At 38.6% G+C, this 23,041-nt stretch overlaps 1 protein-coding gene across 3 annotated transcripts in view; it reads right to left on the bottom strand.

Moving 5' to 3' along the window:
* Nucleotides 1-501: 501 nt before the first annotated feature.
* ZNF277 (zinc finger protein 277) overlaps nucleotides 502-23,041 on the bottom strand; it is a 141,899-nt gene continuing 119,359 nt past the window's right edge. For all 3 annotated transcript variants that reach the window (XM_025380883.1, XM_025380885.1, XM_025380884.1), the window contains exons 6-12: nucleotides 16,803-16,913; nucleotides 14,076-14,208; nucleotides 8,010-8,077; nucleotides 6,069-6,165; nucleotides 3,674-3,716; nucleotides 2,511-2,685; nucleotides 502-1,037 (exon numbers count right to left, since the gene is read on the bottom strand). In XM_025380883.1, the coding sequence (XP_025236668.1) occupies nucleotides 851-1,037; nucleotides 2,511-2,685; nucleotides 3,674-3,716; nucleotides 6,069-6,165; nucleotides 8,010-8,077; nucleotides 14,076-14,208; nucleotides 16,803-16,913 (814 nt within the window). In that variant the 3' untranslated portion in view covers nucleotides 502-850. The remainder of the gene's footprint in view (nucleotides 1,038-2,510; nucleotides 2,686-3,673; nucleotides 3,717-6,068; nucleotides 6,166-8,009; nucleotides 8,078-14,075; nucleotides 14,209-16,802; nucleotides 16,914-23,041) is intronic.

Here is a 23,041-nt window from a genome sequence, read left to right as displayed (position 1 = left end):
TTGGTATAAATCTACAAAAGTGATATTCTGCCCTCCTCAGTGCATCTTATCAGGAGGCACACAATATTTATCAGTAATGAAACTGATAATATTGTAAACACATATTTTGAGACAAGTGGGAAAAACTGAAAACAGATGATATTAAGTTAATGTTAATTTTTTTTAGGTATCATAATGGTATTGTGGTTATGTCTTTAAAAAATAGTATTTAAATGTTAGCGATAGACACATTGCAGGGAAAAATGAAGTTAACTGGGTTGATGTCTATTTCTAGAGAATTTGGCCACCCTAGGCAGAAAGCGGTAATGATAATACAGTCAGCTCTTGATTGTTCTAATATAATGGCCAATTTGCATATTATCCAGGTCTTTGACCATTTCTTCTTTCTTCTGTGGCTTTTTTTTTGGTCATTACATTTACAGGTCACCCAACATAGTACAGAAAGGACATTCAAATTTTGTAACTTGTTGGATGAAGAAGGTCCTTGGGGAGGACTGAAACTACTGATAGAAAAATCAGGTTTATAAATAATACAAACTTTTCATTTCTTTGTAATTGGCATATCCTTCTGTAGATAATTATGAGTTTAATGAAATGAGCTCATTTAAGATGATCACACAATAAAACCTGATAGCCAAAATACAAAGTCTTCATCTTATTTTCCTACTTCATTTTTTTTCATGTTCTTAATAAGTGCATTTTCCTACTTTATTTTTTGAAAAGAACATTAGTTTTTGAAAAGTTTATTTCACCAAGGACTAATCCTTTGCTGATGTTCAAATTTAAATTATTCTTTCATGTCTGTCTCATAGAAGAAAAACATGAAAAATTGCTTCTGTGGTAGTTTCTTCTAGTTTTTCAAGCACTCTTGTAGTAGCAACTGGTTCAAAATACTGCTTTGTTTCAAGGCATACAGTTTAGATGTATCTTCACTGATGATGGGAACATTTTCATTTTGTTCCTGAGCTGTCAGGTCACTTTCACTGTCAGATAGTGTACACAGGAGAGTGTCATTTTCATAGGTTGGAAAATAATACCTGAAAACAACCACAGATACATAGTATTAAATTACCAAACTAATACATTGTTCAGGTGGCTGAATGTACACATTTACTATAATTTTGCCAGGTATCCTTGCCAACAATTTCATAGCATTTTGCAAAGGCTATATTGGAGACAAATTCTGATTGCTTTCACTTTGACTTTTACTGGCTGACATCAGTACTGATGATAGTACTGGCTACTATCTAGATTTGGTAAACCAAGATCGTGGACCTCCCAGGCTCCAGAGTTGCCTCTGGAGATGCCCGCTGGCCACTTAGCCTCTGCTTGATCATCTATCATGGTAAGAAACACACGATCTTCGAAGGCAGCTTACCCCAGTAGTGGGTAGCTCTAGTCGTTTGATACACCTCCTATGAAGCTAAAAATGACATCTCTTTTATTTCTACTCAAAGGTCCTAGTTCTTCCTTATAAGTTAACAAACTTCAAATATAGTTATTTTTTCAAACACAAATTCTTCAAATACTTGAGAATAATAAGCTCTCCCTTGTGTTTTGTTTTCCAGCCTAATCGTTCCTTCTTTCTAGGTAATCACAAAAGGAAACACTTACGGAATATGAAGTTTGTTATTCTGGTTTCTTCTCTGAATACACTTTGAAGTTACTTTTGGAATACTACAAATTTTAATTTATATAAGAAGGATTATAAGAACAGGATACCCTCACAAGTGTGGGATTTTCTGAAGGAGAAAAACTAGAACTTTCTGGTTAAAGTTCTGGGGGAACTGACTTATTCCCTAAGAACAGAAGGAGCTCCGGGCAGCTAGAACCCCACAGCCTCTCAGAGGAGCCCTTGACTGAGGTTATCTAGAATGATGTGAGAACCAGTCCAGAAGGTTCTTGGCAAAGGATACTTGGGAATCCAACAACAGATGACCAAGTGCTTAATTTCTTCAAGTGCCAATATACAAAATATATACCAAAAGTCCTAGCAGTGTACAAACTCTGACATAGTAATTTCATTTCTAGTAGTTCAGCTTAATTCAATAATTAGATAAGTGGCTAAAATGTAGGCATATAGATATTTACTGTATCATAATAGCAAAAAGTAAGAAACAACCTAAGTATCTAACAGAACAGATTATATCCATACAATGGATATTTGGCAACCATTAGAAAGGATGCAACAGATAGATACTGGCTATAGAAAGATATTTACAATATTTTGTTAATAAGATATACTTTAAAAAATCTGTATCTACTTCATCTCTCTATGTATGTATCTATCTCCATATCACAAATACTGAAAAATACTTGGTTTCATTTGTAAGAGGGGGATTATTTTAAAAATAAGCATTTTGAAGATTTTTACATTTTCCCTACATATACTGATGTATACTTTTTATAATAAACATGTATTCCTTTTTTTCTGTAAGTTTAAATAAATTAAATAAAGGGACAAAATCAAAGGGAGTAAAGAAGTGCACATGTGGTTCTGCAGTACGTACTCCAGTTGATCCCACGTCTTTCTATCAGGGAGCAGCGAAGTGTGTTTAGTTTCTTCCATGTGAGTTCTTAAGTCTGCTTTGGATTTGAACTTCACATGGCAGCCATAACATCTGCATTGGTGAACTTGCCTCCGAATAAAATTGACCAGTTTCACTTGCTGATAGAAATTTAATCCTGAAAATGACAAAATACAGAATCATTAGACAACTGTTCAGACCCATTTTTTGCACTGTTATAATTTCTTAAAGGAGCCACTTATTTTTCTTAATCAACCTGAAGAGGTAGTACAATTATAAAGCATAATAGATACCAAATAATAACAGCCCATATTTACATAGGGCTTATGAGCTAGGCACTATTCCAATAATTTTCTGTGTATTAATACATTTAATCTTCATAAAACCCTATCAGATAGGTAGTATCATACCTACATTACATATTAGGAAACTGCCCAGGGTCGCATAGATAGCTGTCAGCTGCAAAGCCCATGTGCTTGACTACTAAGCTAATTATATATGCAATGTATATACATGTCTATAAGAGCAGCAAAGTAACACATCCAAGGACCCAGGAAAACAGTGATGGAGCTGAGATGTGAGAAGTAAGTTTTTTACTGTCTTAGATCTATTAGCAAGTCAGTACTTTATTTATGTCCTAATGCCCCAAATCCTTCTATTGTTGTGATACTGAGAATGATACATTTGGGTACACCTACAACAAACAATCCTAGCTATACTGCTAAGCAGTGCAGTAGGCATTTACCATACATTACTCACTCCTCAGAACATTTTTCTGACCCGAGGCCCAATGTCAGATAGCCAGTAAATGCCAGAGCTGGAATCTGAACTCTAGTTTGACTTAAAAATCCATATTCTACTAGCCCCCTGCAATTTATGATATATTATTAACCACTAATTTATATTCCATTTGAAGCAGTCGTATATGTAGGAAAGAGGAAGAAGGAGTATATGAAACCAAAAACCATATTTGACTGTTATGGTTGAGCATCGCTGCTTCACAGAGAGTTCTGTCAAGACCATATATAGAGAGACACGTTTTGGTGGTGCGCTCTCCAATCGTAGCTACTGAACATAGGCATAGTTTACAGGATGGTTTATAAAAAATGAAGCATCCCAGAAAAACACTTCTGAATCAAACTTACCAAGTTCTGACTTTATCTTGAGAAGATCAAATTCGTGTGCATCCTAAAAAAAGGAATGAATACATTTGTAAGCAAATGAATTATTTAATCTTTCAGGCTGAAGTTATAAACAACTTATTCACAGGAGTTTAGAAACTCAGTCTGAGTTTGGTATCTTCTGCTTTTAAAGTCTTCTAAGTCTAACTAGTTCCCTCCATACCCAACTTCTTTTTACAGCATAGTCCAAACAAGTCATGTCAATCAGTTAAACCATTGTAATTGGGCTGGGCATGGTGGCTCACACCTATAATCCCAGCAGTGTGGGAGACTGAGGCGGGAGGATCACCTGAGGTCAGGAGTTTGAGACCAGCCTGGCCAACATGGCAAAACCCTGTCTCTACCAAAAATACAAAAATTGGCTGGGCGTGGTGGTGGGTGCCTGCAATTCCAGCTACTCCGGAGGCTGAGGCACGAGAATCGCTTGAACCTAGCAGGCAGAGGTTGCAGTAAACTGAGATCACGACAATGCACACCAGCCTGGGTGACACAGCAAGACTCCATCTCAAACAACAACAACAACATTATAATTGCTCATAGCTTATATCTATAGTTTTTATAATTTACAATGTATCCGTTTTGTAGCCTTCTAAAAATGTAGAAGTCTATGTATGAATTCTGCAGTGTGATAAAAGTATAAGTAAGATATGTTTCTATTGTACTGTTCATTTGGACTAGAATTATGGATATAGGTTCTTTGCCCCACATAGTTAATTTTTACAAATTCTGCTTTTCATTTTATGCTGTCAAATACACTGTTTAAACCTGAAAGTTTCTCTTCACTCACACCTTCCTATAAATCACACTTTCTTTTTATTTTTACAATGCAGACTTATTTTTTGCTTGTTTGACACCGGCAATTGTCTGTGTAAATGTTTTAACCTACAATCTCACAGAGGATAAAGACCATTTAACTCATTGGGATGGCATTTAGTGTAGCACCATATGCAGGATGATTAGGAATTGGTGATGTCATCACTGAGAGTGACCCAGCAGAGGTTAAGGACACCTGTCAAGGATGCCAAAAAGGTAATCCCTACACAGGATAGGCATACTAAGGCTGCCTTCAATACAAAGACATTAAGATATTATGAATTAAATCTAAACACAGGAAATTATACACACATACTAGTGGGAACCTTTTTCAGAGAAACTAAAATCAGGGTAAAAGGGGCCGGGCGCGGTGGCTCAAGCCTGTAATCCCAGCACTTTGGGAGGCCGAGGTGGGCGGATCACGAGGTCAGGAGATCGAGATCATCCTGGCTAACACGGTGAAACCCCGTCTCTACTAAAAAATACAAAAAACTAGCCGGGTGCGGTGGCGGGCGCCTATAGTCCCAGCTACTTGGGAGGCTGAGGCAGGAGAATGGCGGGAACCCGGGAGGTGGAGCTTGCAGTGAGCAGAGATCCGGCCACTGCACTCCAGCCTGGGCGACAGAGCGAGACTCCGTCTCAAAAAAAAAAAAAAAAAAAAAAAAAAAAAAAAAATCAGGGTAAAAGGTTATGGTCTTTTGAGTGCTTTCTAGGTCCTTATTTTACTAAACTAAGATGTGAGAAGTAAGTTTTGGTGAACAGTATTTCTGAATAAGGGCGAGGTGCAAGTGGGTGAAAGCAGAGAATATGGTCCACTATTGGCAGAGGTGGCTGCAGGGAGGGGGAGAGATACCAGAATCATCCAATAATATTTTTCTATTATAATCAGCCCTTTGCCCACAAGCTGTGATACTGTCATGAATCATTAGATGTTCCTCTTCCCTATCCGCCTTGTGCAGCTAAGGATCAGAGTGTAGGGTGTATGTCCTCTCCAGGTATACGGGGGTGAAAAAGGTTTAGAACTGCTAGCTCCAAGCTTCACTATAACATAAAAATGGCATCTAGAAGGGAAAGCCCACACTAGGAATGCTCCCTCATTTATTCTCTCCAAATGCTGGCACCTGAAGGAAGTGTAGGATCATGCCCTAGACCCTCTCTACCCACCCTCCTTTTTCCCATTCCTCCGGGGGCTTTGTAAATGGCAATGTTCTCCCTTCTTGCTCTCCTATTCACCAGCACAAGCAGCCCCGTAAAAAAGACTCAGAACTTTTCCCACCTGCTGAGCCAGAATGATCTTGTAAGCATCTCAAAGGTGAGATGGCATCAGTGGTCTGAGAAATCTCACACTAACAAACAGCTCACTCAGGTTCAGTCAACTGTACTAACTAAATTGCGCTGAGCTCTGGTTCTCCCCGACAGACCTGGCCTGTCTCTTGTGTTTGGAATAATGATTGAGAAACTAAAGTATAAGCAGATGAGGGTGCAACAACTACCAGCTTTCTCCTGTCAGAATGAAACAAAATTCAAATAAATACAGGTATCTTACCTCCATGTGGACATACAATTTCTCAATTGTTTCTGCTTGCTTTTCACAAAATAAGCAGACGGCAGAGGCAGGGTGTTCTTCCCAATCAGACCAGTCGCTGAATTAAAAAAGAAAAGAGAAAATACAGACATTCCCTTCATTAAGAGAGTATACTACACAGTGACTTGGTATTACTTTCTTCTTACTAAGAAACCCTGCCAATCTCTTTCAACTCTGACATTTTGGTAAAGACTGCCACATCATATTATGACTCTCTGATATAGCTTTTGAAATTCAAAGCAGCACCATGAAATTAATATAAATAGCGAACAGGTGCTGCTCCATTTTCTCCTATTTGCCATTCTTCTGAGTCTCTATCTCAGTCTAGAGTCAGAGGAATGTCATCCTGAGACAATGAGGTTTAATTTGCAAAGGAGACATTTCAAAAAATGTGATGCTCTTTCTCATTAACCACAACCACTGAGTGCACACGCTGTGAGGTGTGATGCTGGGAATGTGTTTCTGCATGACAAATAGTGTATTTTACAAAGGCAAACCGTTGATTATTTAAAACTGGGCAAGTGTTATATCTGGTGGTAGACAGCGAACTCGAAAAGGATACAAGATCCCTTTTACCACTTTCCCTGCTCCTTGCATTTACCTTTTTGAAATACTACCAACTTCTTATCATTCCCAAACCAGGAAAACTGCCAGGAGGGAAGAGTTGTGGAGATGAGGAACACCCATGCAAACTCAGATGAGAGAATTTCTCATGGCAAGCTCAGAAATGATCACTGATAAGACTCTCAAGATCAACCTAACCCAATGTGCACAGAAGCTTCCCGATTAGAAAACAGGAAACATTTTCCTTAACTCTATCCATCCAGGAGGGAGCCACAAGTCTTGGCTCAGGTCATGACTTACTATTATAACCTTTTGTGTCATTAAAACTTCAACATTCACCCATTAAACATTCCAACTAGTGTGTTTTTTTTTTTTTTTTTTGAGACGGAGTCTCACTGTGTCTCCCAGGCTGGAGTGCAGTGGCGTGATCTCGGCTCACTGCAAGCTCCGCCTCCCGGGTTCACGCCATTCTCCCGCCTCAGCCTCCCAAGTAGCTGGGACTACAGGCGCCCGCCACCGTGCCCGGCTAATTTTTTGTATTTTTAGTAGAGACGGGGTTTCACCATGTTAGCCAGGATAGTCTCGATCTCCTGACCTCGTGATCCACCCGCCTCGGCCTCCCAAAGTGCTGGGATTACAGGCTTGAGCCACCGCGCCCGGCCCCAACTAGTGTGTTTTAATGGGAAAGATGTTTTTATTTCAGTCTGGAAGACTCTCTGCCTGAATCTCTATGCATCAAGAAAATTCAGCAAATGGCAGCTCTCTACCTTTGAGCTTTACTTCACTCTTAAAATAATAATAATTTAAAATCCTGAGAGAGAAAAAAGGCCAAAAAGCTTTGACTGGAAAGAAGATGAAAAATAAGAAACCCTTTTAGGTTGAAAAGACCATTTCTCAAGCTTATAATTTCAAGCAAAGAAGCTGTGAATGTTTAAAGTTAGTCATCAATGGCCGGAACACAGAACAGGATTAACTTCAATGCAGCTACATTCTCTATTCCAATGACAGCAACACGGAAAGTTCAAAGATCGTATCACTTCAAGGTCTGAGCACCAACTGAGCAGGCAAAGCATTTTGGAATGTATTTTTCTCTGAATTATGTATTACTTGTGTGTTCAATCAATAGCTTTAATTTAGTTGGAATAACAGTGTCTTTAGGAATTTTTATGTGAAAGTTATTTTGAATTCAAGTTTCTGCCACATGACATGAAGGGATGCATGGCTCAGAGAAGGTATTTTTTCTTCTTAGGTTCCCTCTTCATAATTTAAACCAAACTAAAGCATTGTCTTCTTACTCCTGGAACACTGCAATTAACTAGCAGCAATAACAAGTCTTACTCTTCCTGATGGTCCAGCAACTCCCGATCGTCTTCCAACTGAACTTCTTCCCATGATTTTCCAAGTTCCTTTGTAGGAAGAACAGAGGGATGAGAGAGATTGGGGGAAAGAGAAGGGAGAGAGTATGCAGAACTTCAAGAAAAACCAAAACCAAAAAAATAAACAAACCACCCATGGTTAAATGGTTTTGAAACAGTACAAGTAGGATATACAGACGGTCCTCAATGATTATTTGACTCAACACTTTTTTTGACTTAATGACAGTGCAAAAGCAATATGAAGTTGAAACTTTAATGTGATAATTTTTTAGAGAAGTAGCAATATCCTTTCAATCAAATTCTTTTCTCTTAAATTTGAACCAGTGTTTCTCAACCCTGAAAGTGTATTAGAATCTCTGGGATTCTAATGGCCTTTGTTCACTGTTACATTTCCAGAGCCTGGCATATAGTGGGTACTATTACTATAAACTATTTTTTGAGTTGAATTGGAAAGTAGAATTCAATTTGTTAGAACTAAAAAATAAAAAAATGCATTTGAGGTCAAGTTAGATTATACCTCAAAAGGTTTTTTTAAGGTGATTAAATGAGTGAGTTACTGTCTATAAAGAAATAGTACTAGGCATGAGTAGGTGCTCTAGTACCTACTAAAATCCCTTTTATCCCTTACCATCAGTGGAAAAGTTCCACTCTTTTGGGGCTATGTCTGGTAAGCCTAGTCATAGTGCTAGTAAAACTTTATGGAGTGATGAGTAGGAATGATTTATTTTGGCCCAATCATTTCTTTTGTTCCCCTTGGGCCATTTCTTCCTCTCTTCTTGCCCTGTCTTCTTTCTATTCAGTCTTCCCATTGTGCCACGCAAAAGCAGACAGTGTCACAAAGAGAGAGGTAGGAACACTAATGGATATGTTTTCAAGCAGCTAAGCTATGGTTAGAATCAAGCCCACCTGACCTGCTACAAGCACAGATAGCTTTGTTGTTCAATATCCTTCTTTTGGAAAAACACAACCAAAATTCACTCAATTACGGAGTCTTTCCCCTCCAAATAAAGGTGTTCATCTAGCTAAAAACAAAGAACTATGAGTGCCATTATGATTTAGGGGAAGAAAGAAAATCCATAATTTATCAACTTAATGAGAGGTTTCGAAGCTGTCATTATCTATCAGCTAAATGATGCATACATTTAAATATATAGAGATCTATCATAACGTCATTAGAGAGGGTTAATTTGGACTCTATAATGTGCTTCCCAGAGTCGTCAGGAAGTGTCTGAACTTCATTACAGAACACCAAAAATGGCCTCAACACTACCAACAAGATGTTTATTAGAAAGTTGGGCAATGAATTAAATCTTTCATGCCTTACTTGGTTTTTCTGTACTTGGACTTAAGGTCATGGTTTTATTGATGCAAGGTATTACTAAAGTACGGGCCTTCTGTAATTTGATCATTCTGAATGATAAGGGCAAATGTTGCTTGTCAATGAGTATTTTGAGCCAAAAGTAACAAAAAATATCTTCCACTGTTAAACTTCTAAACTCAAAGCATTATTTTGCAACTTCCTCAGTGTTAGGTACAATATGTAGAGATTTATCTAGGCCATACAGCATTAACCACTTACCCCACCTGAGAGGAAAATGAATGTCCATGTTTACTAGTATATTAGGAAATAAGTAATTTGCACGTGACAGTGGCCCAGTTTCCTAGAGTGCTCTGCTTTGGTACAGTTAAAGATACGATTTATTATAGAAACAAGACCCAAAGCGAAAACAAGAACAAAAAACAAACCAAAAAAACCATGTAACTCTCTAATTAAGACACTATGCCTGCTAACGAATCATGTCAGGAAAGCAAAGAATGTAAGAAAAACAAAGTTTGGAAGGCATATCAGTAAAGATGTTCAGACACCCCCTCAAAGCCCTGCATCAGATGGCTCATGAACAATGAGAGGGTGGAAAAAAACATGGAAGAAAAAGATCCCCTTCACCCATCACACTTCTGCCCTAATACATAGTCACTTCCGTGTGTTTACACAAAACTCCATCAGAAACAGAAAGCGTTTTCAGTGTAAATAATTTCACTAGGGAGAACTACAAAAAACTATGAAAAATCAGTTAAAAGCCTACTTTTGTTATAAGTGGTTTTGTATACTTTAAGAATAAAAAAAATTTAAATCAAAGAATGATAAAAATCATGGCAAAACCAATTCCCTTTAGAAAAACTCAGGGTTTGAAACATGAGCATCGTAGGAATATGCAGCTGAAGCCTTGATGTTAAGCAGTCTGTTGCCCTCTGAGGAAAGGTTATCTGAATGCGAAACTAACTGGCACTTTACCTCCAACCCATCCTCACTACCTGCTGAACTCTTTTGTTTGTGAGAAAAGAAAGCAAGAATTTGAAGTAGATAATTCAGACTATGCAAACGAATTTTAATGTTTTTGCAAGTCTGTAATTATTCAGAAACTGATATGAATGATTAAGCACAGAAATTATCTCATCTAAGAAGGAAAACGGAACTTGTCAATTTGCTGAGCTCAGAAAGCCAAAAGCAGCCCCTCTGTCCACTGGCTCTCCTACTTCTGCTGCCTATTAGAGTGTATCTTGCCATGGATATCCTGGATGCTCCCATCACTGTTGCGCTGGCAGTCTCTATGGCATTTGAAGTGGAGTGAGGAGCTCTGTGTGTGAATGACTCAATGACTGCATATATTTGCTATAGGAGAGGTCAAACGCTGACTTTTGATATACCATTACAAAGGGTTCAAACTAACGTGCTTACGTGGTGGTCTTCCATACCGACTCCTGAACTCTTTGAAAGTAGTGACTCAAATCAGCCTTTCTATCTACAATATTTTTTCTTTCTCTTCTAGCATCTGGTAGCTGGAAGGCACGCAAATGTATGTAGAATGTATGACATCAATAAAATAATGTATAAACACTGATTACTAAGATAAACAATTCTATCTTTTGCCCACACTCATGTCAGCCCTTTCCCTCAGAGGGATAACAAGGGAATATATACATATTTTTTAAATAAAATATTGTCATTATTGTTTAAGTAAAATTTAGAATTTATTCTTCATATCAATTTATTATTCATGTTCTTCACGTTAAATATTATTCTTTAATGAGGTCTGGAATAATACTAAAATGATACTGAGAAGACATTGGCCTTTATTTTTCTCTACCTCTACTCTTAGTATTTGGGACAGTTTTTTATACACTTGTTCTATATATTATTATACTTTTAATTTGTAACAGTATTCCCTCAACTATTCCTCGAATGTTACTGCGGCTGATACCTCTGGTGAGCACCCCTCTGGTTTAGCGCATGGGTATGTCTTTAGTGAAGCCGATAGGTTTCTTCCCTCCTTTTCAAAGGTGTTTACATCATTTCCACAATGCTAAGGCATCGTAACACATTTTAGGGTTTCTTTTTTTGTTGATCATAAGAGTTTTTGGTTATTTACCTCAGCAAGAATTTCACATAGGAATAGGGAATAGAAAACAGGGAATAGGAACAGGAATCGGAATTGGGCTAGGAAGACTAAGATTGTGGAGCACAGCCTTAAAGTGCTGATGAACGTCAGCTTTACTTTGACCTTGGCTCACTTTTTAGTTATTACAAAAGAGAATAGGCAAGGGTGGGTGAACAGATCATTATGAACTCATCACCATTACTTGGCCAAAATACCCAACCCAACGCATCAGATGTAGGTACTAGTCTTGTCTCAATTGTAAAAATGAAGGAAACTGATGCCCGGGATAAGTAATTTGCCCTAGCCATGTGACCTTTGGAAAATTAGCCTCTCTGTGCCCAGTCCCCTTACCTATAAGAGGCTTAATGACAACACCTGTGTCATAAAAATGTGACTCGAATTAAATAATTCAATATAAATACCTAGGATAGTGCCTGTAAATTATAAGTACTCAAATAGCTGCTAGTTAAAAAAAGGACTTCTATCAATATGACTCTAAAGTTGTAATTTAATTGTCATTTTGTACATTGTTAAAGTCCTTACTTTCTCTTGAAACACTTCTCTAAATCTGTGGTCCACGCCACATCAAATCCTTGCCCTGTGTGAGCAGCACAATCTAGCATGCTCATCTAGAGATGGCTGGCCCTGGCAGATGATTTCAGTTTTGACAGCTACCCTACTTGATGCCCAGGAAATGAAGTATCATACTTTTCTAAAAGTGCTGGCAGAATAAGAGTGAGCAAATCCTTTGAAGTCTCCTCTAACAGGTAAAAACCTCCAGCTATATAATGTTCTGCTAGTCTCAAGTTCTTCAACATTAGTTTTAAAAGAGCCCCAGAAGGAAGAACTATTAAATTGCTCCTATAGCTAGATGCAGTAGCTGAATATTTCTCAGAGCTAGCACTGAAGTCCACTCCCTATTAGACTGGGCTGGGTCCAGAAGCAGCATTTGCTCTAGGAAGTAATGACTGAGTGATTTCAAGAAAAGATGGAAGGGCTCAAAGGGTACGTTTGCCTTTAGCTGGTTGTAAAACATTTGTAGAAAACCATGGCAACCTCTTAGAGTCAATCTTCAAACACATGTTAAACTTGCTTCTCAAGGGGAATTTTAACACTACAAGGATTAGTTAGAACAGACAAAATTCTACCCTAAAGCAGAGATTTCCAGCATAATTCAGGATATGCTTGTTTCTATCTAATAGATAAAATGGCTGATTATATTCAATTAGCCTTTTGTGACCAGTGGGTTTGGGTTTTAATTCATTTACACTGAGAGAAAAAATAATTTCCATTTGCTTAAGAAAAATGCCCATTCAAAACAGAACTCTCCATTTTTCTTCCAGTTCCTCTGGAAAGTTACATAACCTCTTCTTTTATATGAGTAGTCATATACATTTGTCATATATAAAAAATATATAAAAATGTATGACAAATATATATATTTTAAAAATCAGTAGATTGAAGGCAGGCCCAGTAAGACTCCCCAGTCATTGTTGTCTATCAAAAATACCCTCCCATATTTCCAAATGCCTCTCCCCCAACCCCTACTGTCTCCATTTGAATGCCTCTTCTTGAAATCTGCAGAGGCCAGCAAATAGCATTGAGGTTTCTGGGGAAGGAGAGCTATCAATACATTTAAAATCCTTGGCATGGTCACCTGGTTAGTCTACCCCACAAGCCAACAAATAAAAATCCCATTTCATGGTAAAATGGTTTGGTTTCCTTGAAACTTCCCTTAAAAATAAACTGACTGAAGAGAATGATAAAGATACACACCTGTAGGGGTGAAAGGGAAAGAGCAAAGAGATTGTTTTTAAAGAATTATTTCGCATAGCACCTAACACATCCAGTACTCAACAGTTTCTTTTGAACAGAATACAGAAGTCTCTCTGGCCAGTGCGGTGGCTCACACCTATAATCCCAGCACTTTGGGAGGGCGAGGCAGGTGAATCACTTGAGGTCTGGCCAGGTGCAGTGGCTCACACCTGTAATCCCAGCACTTTGGGAGGCTGAGGCAGGTGGATCACTTGAGGCCAGGAGTTTGAGACCAGCCTGGCCAACATGGAGAAACCCTGTCTCTACTAAAAACTCAGAAATTAGCCAGGTGCAGTGGTACGCACCTGCAATATCAGCTACTAGAGAGGCAAGACAGAATTGCTTGATCCCAGGAGGCAGAGGTTGCAGTGAGCCGAGATCATGCCACTGCACTCCAGCCTGGCCGACAGAGCAAGACTCTGTCTCAAGAAAAAAAGAAAAAAAAAAAAGGAGTCTCTGGTCCCAAGTTAAAAGATATTACATAAATGGGGGATGGTATGTGGATATCCAAATACTGTATTTTTTTTTTTTTGGTCAAGATGACTGTGAGTTCTACAGACATGACATTTTTACTACATAAACACTGTCAAATAAAAGACAAATCAAATCCAATGTCTTGTACTCTAACCATTTTAAAGCTAATCACTACTTGAATGTTCCCCTCAATTACATTTTGACCTTTGCATTAATTGCTTATTCAAATATTAGTTGGTCCTCAGAAAGATTTTGTTTGCAGTACTGCAATCAAATTTTAAGTTATGAAAAGAAAGCCTTACCAAATAATTGATGACATAAAATCGGTCATATTCTCTGTTCTTAGGATTAATCTTACGATGCTGTTTTTTCCTCATGTGATCTTTCAGTGTATTTTTGTCCCTGAAGGTCTTCTCACAGTACAAGCACTGTAAACTACAAGAAATATACAAACACTGATAAACAAGTCTCTTGTATAGTTGCTGCAATAGTCCTTTATTATTATTATTATTTTATTTTTTTTTTTGAGACGGAGTCGCCCAGGCTAGAGTGCAGTGGCCAGATCTCGGCTCACTGCAAGCTCTGCCTCCCGGGTTTACGCCATTCTCCTGCCTCAGCCCAAGTAGCTGGGACTACAGACGCCCGCCACCTCCCGAGTAGCTGGGACTACAGACGCCCACCACCTCGCCGGGCTAGCTTTTTTGTATTTTTTAGTAGAGACGGGGTTTCACCGTGTTAGCCAGGATGGTCTCAATCTCCTGACCTCGTGATCCGCCCGTCTCGGCCTCCCAAAGTGCTGGGATTACAGGCTCAAGCCACCGTGCCCGGCCTAGTCCTTTATTATTATTGAGTTTTGTATTTATTCATTTTAGGTCACACAGAATCTTCAAATGGGATATACCATCCTTGTCAGAATCCCCCCTCACTTTATTCATTTGGCTTTGTAGAGTGCATACTATGGTGTATTTTTTAGTTAGCTAAGCTGACCAACTTAGCTCTTTAGTTAAGACTGTGACAAAGATAGGTCATATCCAAAAATCATTTTGGTTCTTTACTAACTGAATTACCAATTCTAAAGTAAGTATGTAGGTATGTTCTTCATATAATTATAATGACTTGCACTGACTGCACCCAGTGTATATAATAATTACTGCATGGTTTGCGATATCCTGTGAGCTGATTTGCAGGGTTTAATTCCTTGCTGCAGTGCCAGCTAGCTGGGGGACTTGGTAAAGTTACTTGCCTTCTCTGTTGCCATTTTCTGATTTCTAAACTGAATACCAACATTTTAGAGATTTTGAAATGACAATTTCATATATATACTTATTGAGCACTCACTGTGCACTATGAACTGTGCTAGGTATTTATTCATGTATGTGAATAAGATAAATAGTAGCTGTTACTACCATATAATTCTCATATACCTTCTGCTCGAATATTTCCACCAACTGGGCATTCATTACCTAATGAAGCAGCAATTACCAGTTTTGAGCAGATTATTAACAAAATGTCTTTCTCATACTAAGCCTGAGAGTTGACACAACATGTATTATAACTGCTATTCAGTAAAAAGTAGAGAGTTCTACTTTCTGGAGCCACACAGTGTCTAAGTATAAATATCTTTTACATGGGAAACTCTCAAATGATTGCAATCTGTTATTGTTTCAATTTTGAATTTGTTTTTATCTCTACTAAACACCTTTTCATCAATTTCTTATGCCAAAGAATATATTCCAGGGCATAATAATATTCTTTTGTAGTATATTCTGTTATGGTCGACAATTTATGGGGGATAAGCTGATTATAGATATTCATTATTGCTAATCTTGCTAGAAGGCACATTTGGTCTTATGTTATAAATAGTCATTTAACAAAAGGGTGAAGGGACTCGATTTAACATAGTGCTGACATCAGAATTTGAATTTAAAACTTTTTATAATTAATCTGGATTACTTGCTACCTCTTATTTATTTATTTATTTTTTTGAGACAGAGTTTTGCTCTTGTTGCCCAGGCTGGAGTGCAGTGGCGCAATCTCTGCTCATCACAATCTCTGCCTCCCGGGTTCAAGCGATTCTCCTGCCTCAGCCTCCCGAATAGCTGGAATTACAGGCATGCAACACCATGCCTGGCTAATTCTGTATTTTTAGTAGAGACGGAGTTTCTCCATGTTGGTCAGGTTGGTCTCCAAATTCTGACCTCAGGTGATCCGCCCACCTCGGCCTCCCAACGTGCTGGGATTACGGTTGTGAGCTACCGTGCCTGGGTCTTATTTTATCTTTAATGTTGTTGCTCTCAATGCTATGGGTTGAAGCACCACACTTGTTAGTATTTTATTTGAATAAAAAAAACTGGGTTCTCAGAGGAAAAATTTTGGGCTCTTTTCCTAGAAAAAAAAGTGGATACATTTTTGAAAGTCATTCTGGTGACCTAAAGAATTTTCTTCCCTATTTCAACAGGCTAAGCTCTGGATATAGTTGCCAGAATGTGACCTTGAGGAAATGGAGTATTATATACAAATGTGAATGTAAACCAAAAGGGAGAAGAATACATACAGTACACTATGTTTCACACAAAATTAAACACCATTCCATAATGTGACAATATATTTACCTTACTAAATATGTAGACAAGTTACAGTGAAAACTAAAGGAATTACAATTCCAAAATTAAGAATAGTGGTTTCTGGGGAAATACTAATGAGGAAAGGCACACAGGGAGATTCAAAGGAATTAACAATGCTCTATTTCTTAGGTTAGACAGTGAGTATATTCTTCATATCCTATATAGCATATGTTGTATGATATGTATATTGTTTGGTATATATGACATAGTGTATTTGAAAAATTTAAAAAACACCAAAGGGCAATATGAGCCAGACAAAATAAGGACTGTTGCACAAAATGAGAACTCCTCCAACATGGGAAACTCCTGCTTCTTTAATTACTCTATTTAATTAATTTTAAAAAATTCACAACAGAGTCCAAGATTAAAAGAGCTTTAGGCAGTGTTCCATAAATCAGTACCTACTTGTCAAGCTTTTTCTGTAATGTACACAAAAATTCACTGCAGTTTACAATGTTGTCTGGCAATCCAATGTTGAAAGCATGTTCTCTGGCCATGTGGTTCAAAATAACAGATCTAGGAAGAAATTTGAGCAATTAGGATTATTCACAAATCATCTAAGAACACATTTGGGTTGGAATAGCATTCACATAATAAAAACACTAATTAGAAGTATAAGCAAGTGCTAAGCACAAACGTTTCAGCTACTAAAGAGTGACATTATAAAGTATGTAAGTGTACAGTCACATCAGTTCTGTAAAGGGAAACCAGTTTGTTCCACTATCTGCTGCTTGGCTACACTCTATAGAAGAATCAGGTTCTGTCCTTTAAACCAGGGGTATTGGTCCATGGCCTGTTAGGAACCAGGCGGCACAGAAAGAGGTGGGAGGCGGGCAAGTGAGCATTATCACCTGCACTCCGCCTCCTGTCAGATCAGTGGTGGCATCAGATTCTCACAGGAGCGCGAAGTCTATTGTAAACTGTGCATACGAGGGATCTAGGTTGTGCACTCGTTATGACAATAAGAATCTAATGCCTGATGATCTGAGATAAAACAGTTTCATTATGAAATGGGTCCCTGGTGCCAAAAAGGTTGGGGATCACTGCTTTAGACTATTAAATTAACTGTGCTGCTTCTACTTTTCCAATTCATCATGGAGAAGAGTAAGAGGCAACCTCCTAACAGAAATACAACCTGCTCTGACCTAAGATCACAGGCGTTTAGCCAGTGGATCATCGGACAATGACCCGGAGCCCACAGTTAACAGGTCCAGTGTATCACTGGACAATGACCTGGAGCCCACAGTTAACAGGTCCAGTGTATTACTGGACAATGACCCGGAGCCCACAGTTAACAGGTCCAGTGTATCACTGGACAGTGACCTGGAGTCCACAGTTAACAGGTCTATTAAATGCAAGGGCTGTGAAAATCTGCAACATAATGACCAACTTCTTGATTAACGTACACAGAAAAGGACAAATGTAATTATGTAACTTTTACATAGCAAAAAAGTATACGTGTATAATATATTCTACAGAGTTTTTCTCCCAACTTTAGTTCATAAAATACAGGTGACTGTCTTGGAAAGCCTCATCAGTATAAGCACCATTGATAGACTATGCATAGTGAGATATTATATGGTTTTATCTAGATTATTTAGACACTTACATGGTCCCCCTCAAAAAAATGCTTTTAGTGTTTTTTTTCCCCTCGAGAAAGTGAAATAAAGAAATAAAACAAACATTTCTATAAAAATGTTTGTTGACTTTTCTTTTCTTTTTTTTTTTTTTTTACTATGTAAGGGATACATTTATTAGCCTTGTGGTTAGTATGCTCATTTGTCTCACTGCCTATTACTGATAACTTTGACTAAAACTACTTGTTGGGGTAGGTCACCGTGCCTTTTGGGCCCACAAAAGTTTTCCTAGGGGCAGCCCAGACAGAGCTAGACCTTGCCAGGGGTTCCAGACCTGAGGCTCAGGCTGTGGAACAGTTCAGGTGAAAGCGGAGCTGGGAGCCTCTTGTAGGCAGTGTGGTAGGTGTGTGTGTGTTTTGGGGTGGGGAGAGGGTGTCAGGCAGAGGGTCAGAAAGTTCCCCCTATCCCCAAGGCCATGTTGGGGTAAAGTACAGTGCCTCTGGATCCAGGCAGGTTCTCCTAGAGTGGCCAAGTCATAGTTAACATCTGCCTAGAACTTCCAGGATGAAGATCCAGAGTCTAGATTGTGCCTGGGTGCTGTCAGAAATAATATCTGACTCAAGGGGTATAGGTGGGTTGGGAGGTTTCCCTCACCCTCAGGTTATCTAGGATCAAAATGTCTTGCCATTAACAGTCACACTGAATATACTCAGGGGAGCCTAATCCTGCTTTCAACCTCTCTAGGGCCCAAGAATCTGGCATCTAGAGTCTGAGTTACGAGATGAGAGGCCAGTGGTTGGCTCATGGGGTAAATGAGTTTGGAGGCTTGGCGAGTCTCGAAGGCTCTGTTCAGGTAAGCCACAGTGGCTTCTGGGATCTAAGAGGATTGGTTTAGTAAGGCTTTTGGCTGCAGCCGGCAGCTTGCTGGGAGGGATGTGGGTGGAACTGACTGACAGTCCTTAGAACTTGTTTCCAGGCTTAGCTAGGTCAGGCCTTCTTGACTTCAAAGTGTTCCCCCAACAGCAACCAAGCCTGTTAGGTCTACCCAGGGTTTTCAGGCCTGACACCCAAGCCTTGGAATGGACCAAGATACAGTAGCTGGCTCAGGAGGTATATGATCCCAGGTTATTATGTTGCCCTACTGAGAACAAGCCCATGTGAGCCTAGGCTTGCTCTGAACTTTTTGGGGGCTTGCCAGCCAGGAATACAGACATTGAAAGTGAGGGAATGAGGGCTAACAAGCAGCTGTCTCAAAGCAGATAGGAGTGTTGGGAGGCTACCCTGGCCACATACTTAATTGCTACCATCCCTAATGCCTTCTGGATCCAGGACAGTTCTACCACAGTGGGCCAAAATTGACCCAGGTTTACCAAGGGTTCTATGACTGACATCTAAGAGTTGGAAGGGGACTGAGTGAAGGCCAAGTCAGTGTTAGGAAGAGGGTTGGTGGGGTTAACAGTCTTCAATTGGTCCCATGCTCTGATCTGGTGGTCCTTGATGTCTTCTGGTTTTAGGGGAGGTTCCCCTAGGAGTGGCCTATCCTTAGCCAGGACTACCCAGGGTTCTAAGCCTGATATCCAGGCTCTGAAAGGGGGGCCAGGTACAGATGGAGCTGGCAGCAGGCTCAAGAAGGGGCTGGCTGTCCTCTCCAACACTATGGTGGTTTATTTTACACATCAGCTTGACCTGGTTGAAGGATGCCCAGATAGCTGGTAAAAACAGTATTTCTAGGTGTGTCTGTGAGGGTGTTTCTGGAAGAGATTAGCATTTGAATCAGCAGACTGAGTAAAGAAGATAGCCCATACCAATGAGGGGAGGCATCATCCAAGGCTTGAGGGCCCAGATAGTTGAGCTGGGAAATTCATCTTCTCCTGTCCCTAAATACTCAACTTCATGGTTCTAAGGCCTTTGGACTCAGACTGAATTTACCATCGGCTTTCTTGGATCTCCAACTCACAGATGGCGTATTGTGACACTTCTTGGACTCCATAATTGTGTGAGCCAATTCCCATAATAAGTCTCCTCTTATATATCTATATATACTATTGGTCTTGTTTCTCTGGAGAACCCTGACTAATACAAGTACCTAAGTGGTTTGCTAGCCAATTCAAAATTAGCTTGATTCAGCCTATTAGTCTGAGGTGAGAAGGGAGGGAAGGCTTCACCCTTCTAGCCACAGCTGCTGGTTGGTAAAGGGCCAAGAAAATCTTTGGGGCTTTGGAGTAGAGATGGCACCTTATGTGATCTGCTTCATATCAGATTTTGAAGTCCTTTAATTCTTGATCAGCCAAGATGATTCCTCAAATTGCTGAATTATTTCTTTAATTTTTAAAGTAATTCCTAATGTCAACTTGCTTTAATTTCTGGGAAATTAAATGTATAACAGTTTAAATTATTATTTTAACTCCTTTCTTTATAAGCTTAATTTTATTATTAATGACCTAACTGTACTTTGACAACCATTTTGTTTTTTACTTTCAGTGCAATATTCAATAAATTACATGAGATATTCAAAACTTTATTATAAACTACGGTTTGTGTTAGACAATTTTGCTTACCTGTAGGCTAATGTAAGTGTTCAACGCATGCCTAAGGTAGGTTAGGTATATTAAATTTTTTTTGACTTATGACATTTTAAATGTACAATGACTTTATTGAGATGTAACCCCACTGTAAATCAAGGAGCACTGGTATTATATTTTTTCACATTCATAATGGTCCTCAAAAGCATGTAATAACTATAAATACATAATACCTTTTGGGCTGAAGTGAAGTTTTACTTAAAAAATTATTTCATGTACTTTCCTTTTCAAATATTCTTTCCCTATACTTTAGGAATAAATATTTCCCTACATAGTGCTCTCTGATCTCATTTTTTTTCCTGGTTTAATACTGTTTGTAATCAGTTTTCACTAAACTTATAAATGTGATTTGGGCAAACAGGATTAAATTAAAGAAATAGCTTTGAGAGAAGCACTTCTGGAACAGTGGGGCATGGACCTCCGAAAATCTGCTCCTCTATTAAAGCAACAGTAGCACTGGTGAAAATGGTCAAAATCAACTTTTTAAGGACTCTGGAATTAACAGGAGGCATGCAACAATCCAACGAACATTTATTTAAGAAACATGGCTCAACTGTGGTAAGAATGGTGAGCTTTGTGATGTTTTAATTTGCCCCATTCCATTCTCCTCCCCTTAGCTCCACAATAGCCTTGACAACAGCAGGCTCAGAGCCACTGGAGGGGACAGAATACAAGTGGGCCATTCTGAAAGAAACGTTACAAGGACTGTTACTATTCAGCCTATATGGCAGGTGATGGGAAAAGGCCCATTCACAGGGTTTGTCTTTTATTTGACATGATTCAGCCTACCCATCGAAAAAATTCTCACCCCTAGGGCATTTGCCAGAAACAATCAGTGACAATTTTGTAACATCACAGTTCCCTGAGGCAATACTAATTGCAGCAAACAATAGGCCAAAAAATTTGGAAGGAAAATCTGGGTAATGAGGTGTCTATAGAGGACTTTGAAAGTTGACATTTTCCTGGGGATCTAGAAGGTCATACACATGTGCCGGTCTATATATGCCCCAGAAAAACCTGTGAAGATCCTAATCTCTCATCTCTGGTTAACCTTGAAACTCTACACAAGCAAGAAGTGGAGGCTAAAGCAGAACTGTAAACTGATGAAGTGTTGAAGGTGTGTCCCAACCCACATACAAAGCCCCTTGACAAAGGGCAGAAGATAAAATGGTTCAAGGAATTTAACGAAATCTCTGTCTGATCATTAGCTGAACACTAAGCTAACTGTGCAGAGACTTCAGTGGCTACACATTAGCAATAATATGCACTTTGGAGAATTAGTCCAAGAAAGTCACTAAACACACTAAAAGTAACAAAAACCCTGGTGGGGTGGAGGAGGAAACCAATTTCCAGAGTTGCCACATTATATTACTTAAATGTTGAGTTTTCAACAAAAAAATTACAAGACATGCAAAAAAAATAAATAAATAAATAAGAAACTTTGGTTTATATACACAGGGGAAGAAAGTAGAAACAGAAATCACCCCTGAGAAAGTCCAGATGTTGGACACAGTAGACAAAGACTTTAAGTTAACTAATACGAATATGTTCAAAAGAACTAAAGAAACCCCTGTCGAAAGAATCAAAGGAAATTATGAAAATGATATCTTACCAAACAGAATACCAATAAAAAGATATAAATTATTATGTATTTTATTTTATGTTTTAAAAATGCTGCTCCATAGACACAGCAGAGATGTATCATACACAGAGTGGCCAAGAGTAGCCAGAAAGTTTTTTTTTTAAAAGACAACCAATAGAAATTTTGGATTTGAAAAGTACAATAACTGAAATAAAAAATTGACTAGAGGGGCTCAAAAAACTTAAGCTGGAAGTAAGAATCAATGAATTTGAAGATTGGTCAAATGGGATTTTCCAGTCTTAGAAACAAAAGAAAAAAACAAAACAAAAAAAATACAGAGCTACAGAGATCTAGCTTACCGACATATGTATAATAGGATTTCCAAAAGGCGAGCGAAGAGAGACAGAGAAACAGAGAGACAGAGAGAAAGGGGGCAGAAACAACATTTAAATAAATAATGTCTGAAAAACTTTTCAAATTTGATGGAATACATTAATTTAAACATCTAAGAAACCCAATAAACTTCAAGTAGGAGAAATCAAGAGAATTAATCCAAGAAAATCACTAAACACACAAACAGGAACACAAATTCTGGTGGGGCAGGGTAAGAATCTGATTGATGATCTCTGTAGCTGTTTATTTTTTTTTGTTGTTGTTCTTTTTTCCTTCTGTTCTGAAGACTGGAAAATCTCAATTGAACAATCTTCAAATTCACTGATTCTTACCAAGAGATAAGAGATCCTTATCAACACATAAACTGTCAACAGGCAAAGACAGAGAGATCTTGAAAGATGCAAGAAAAAAGTCAACTCCTTACATACAGGCAGGCGGTCCTCAGTAAGTGATTTCTCACCAGAAATTATGGAAACTAGAAGGTAGTAGAATGTCATATTCAAAGTGCTA

The sequence above is a fragment of the Theropithecus gelada genome, chromosome 3 (genome assembly GCF_003255815.1).
Source record: "Theropithecus gelada isolate Dixy chromosome 3, Tgel_1.0, whole genome shotgun sequence".
Taxonomy (NCBI): Eukaryota; Metazoa; Chordata; class Mammalia; order Primates; family Cercopithecidae; genus Theropithecus; species Theropithecus gelada.
The sequence above is the reverse complement of the archived record's forward strand: the minus strand, read 5'-3'. Positions and strand labels throughout refer to the sequence as shown.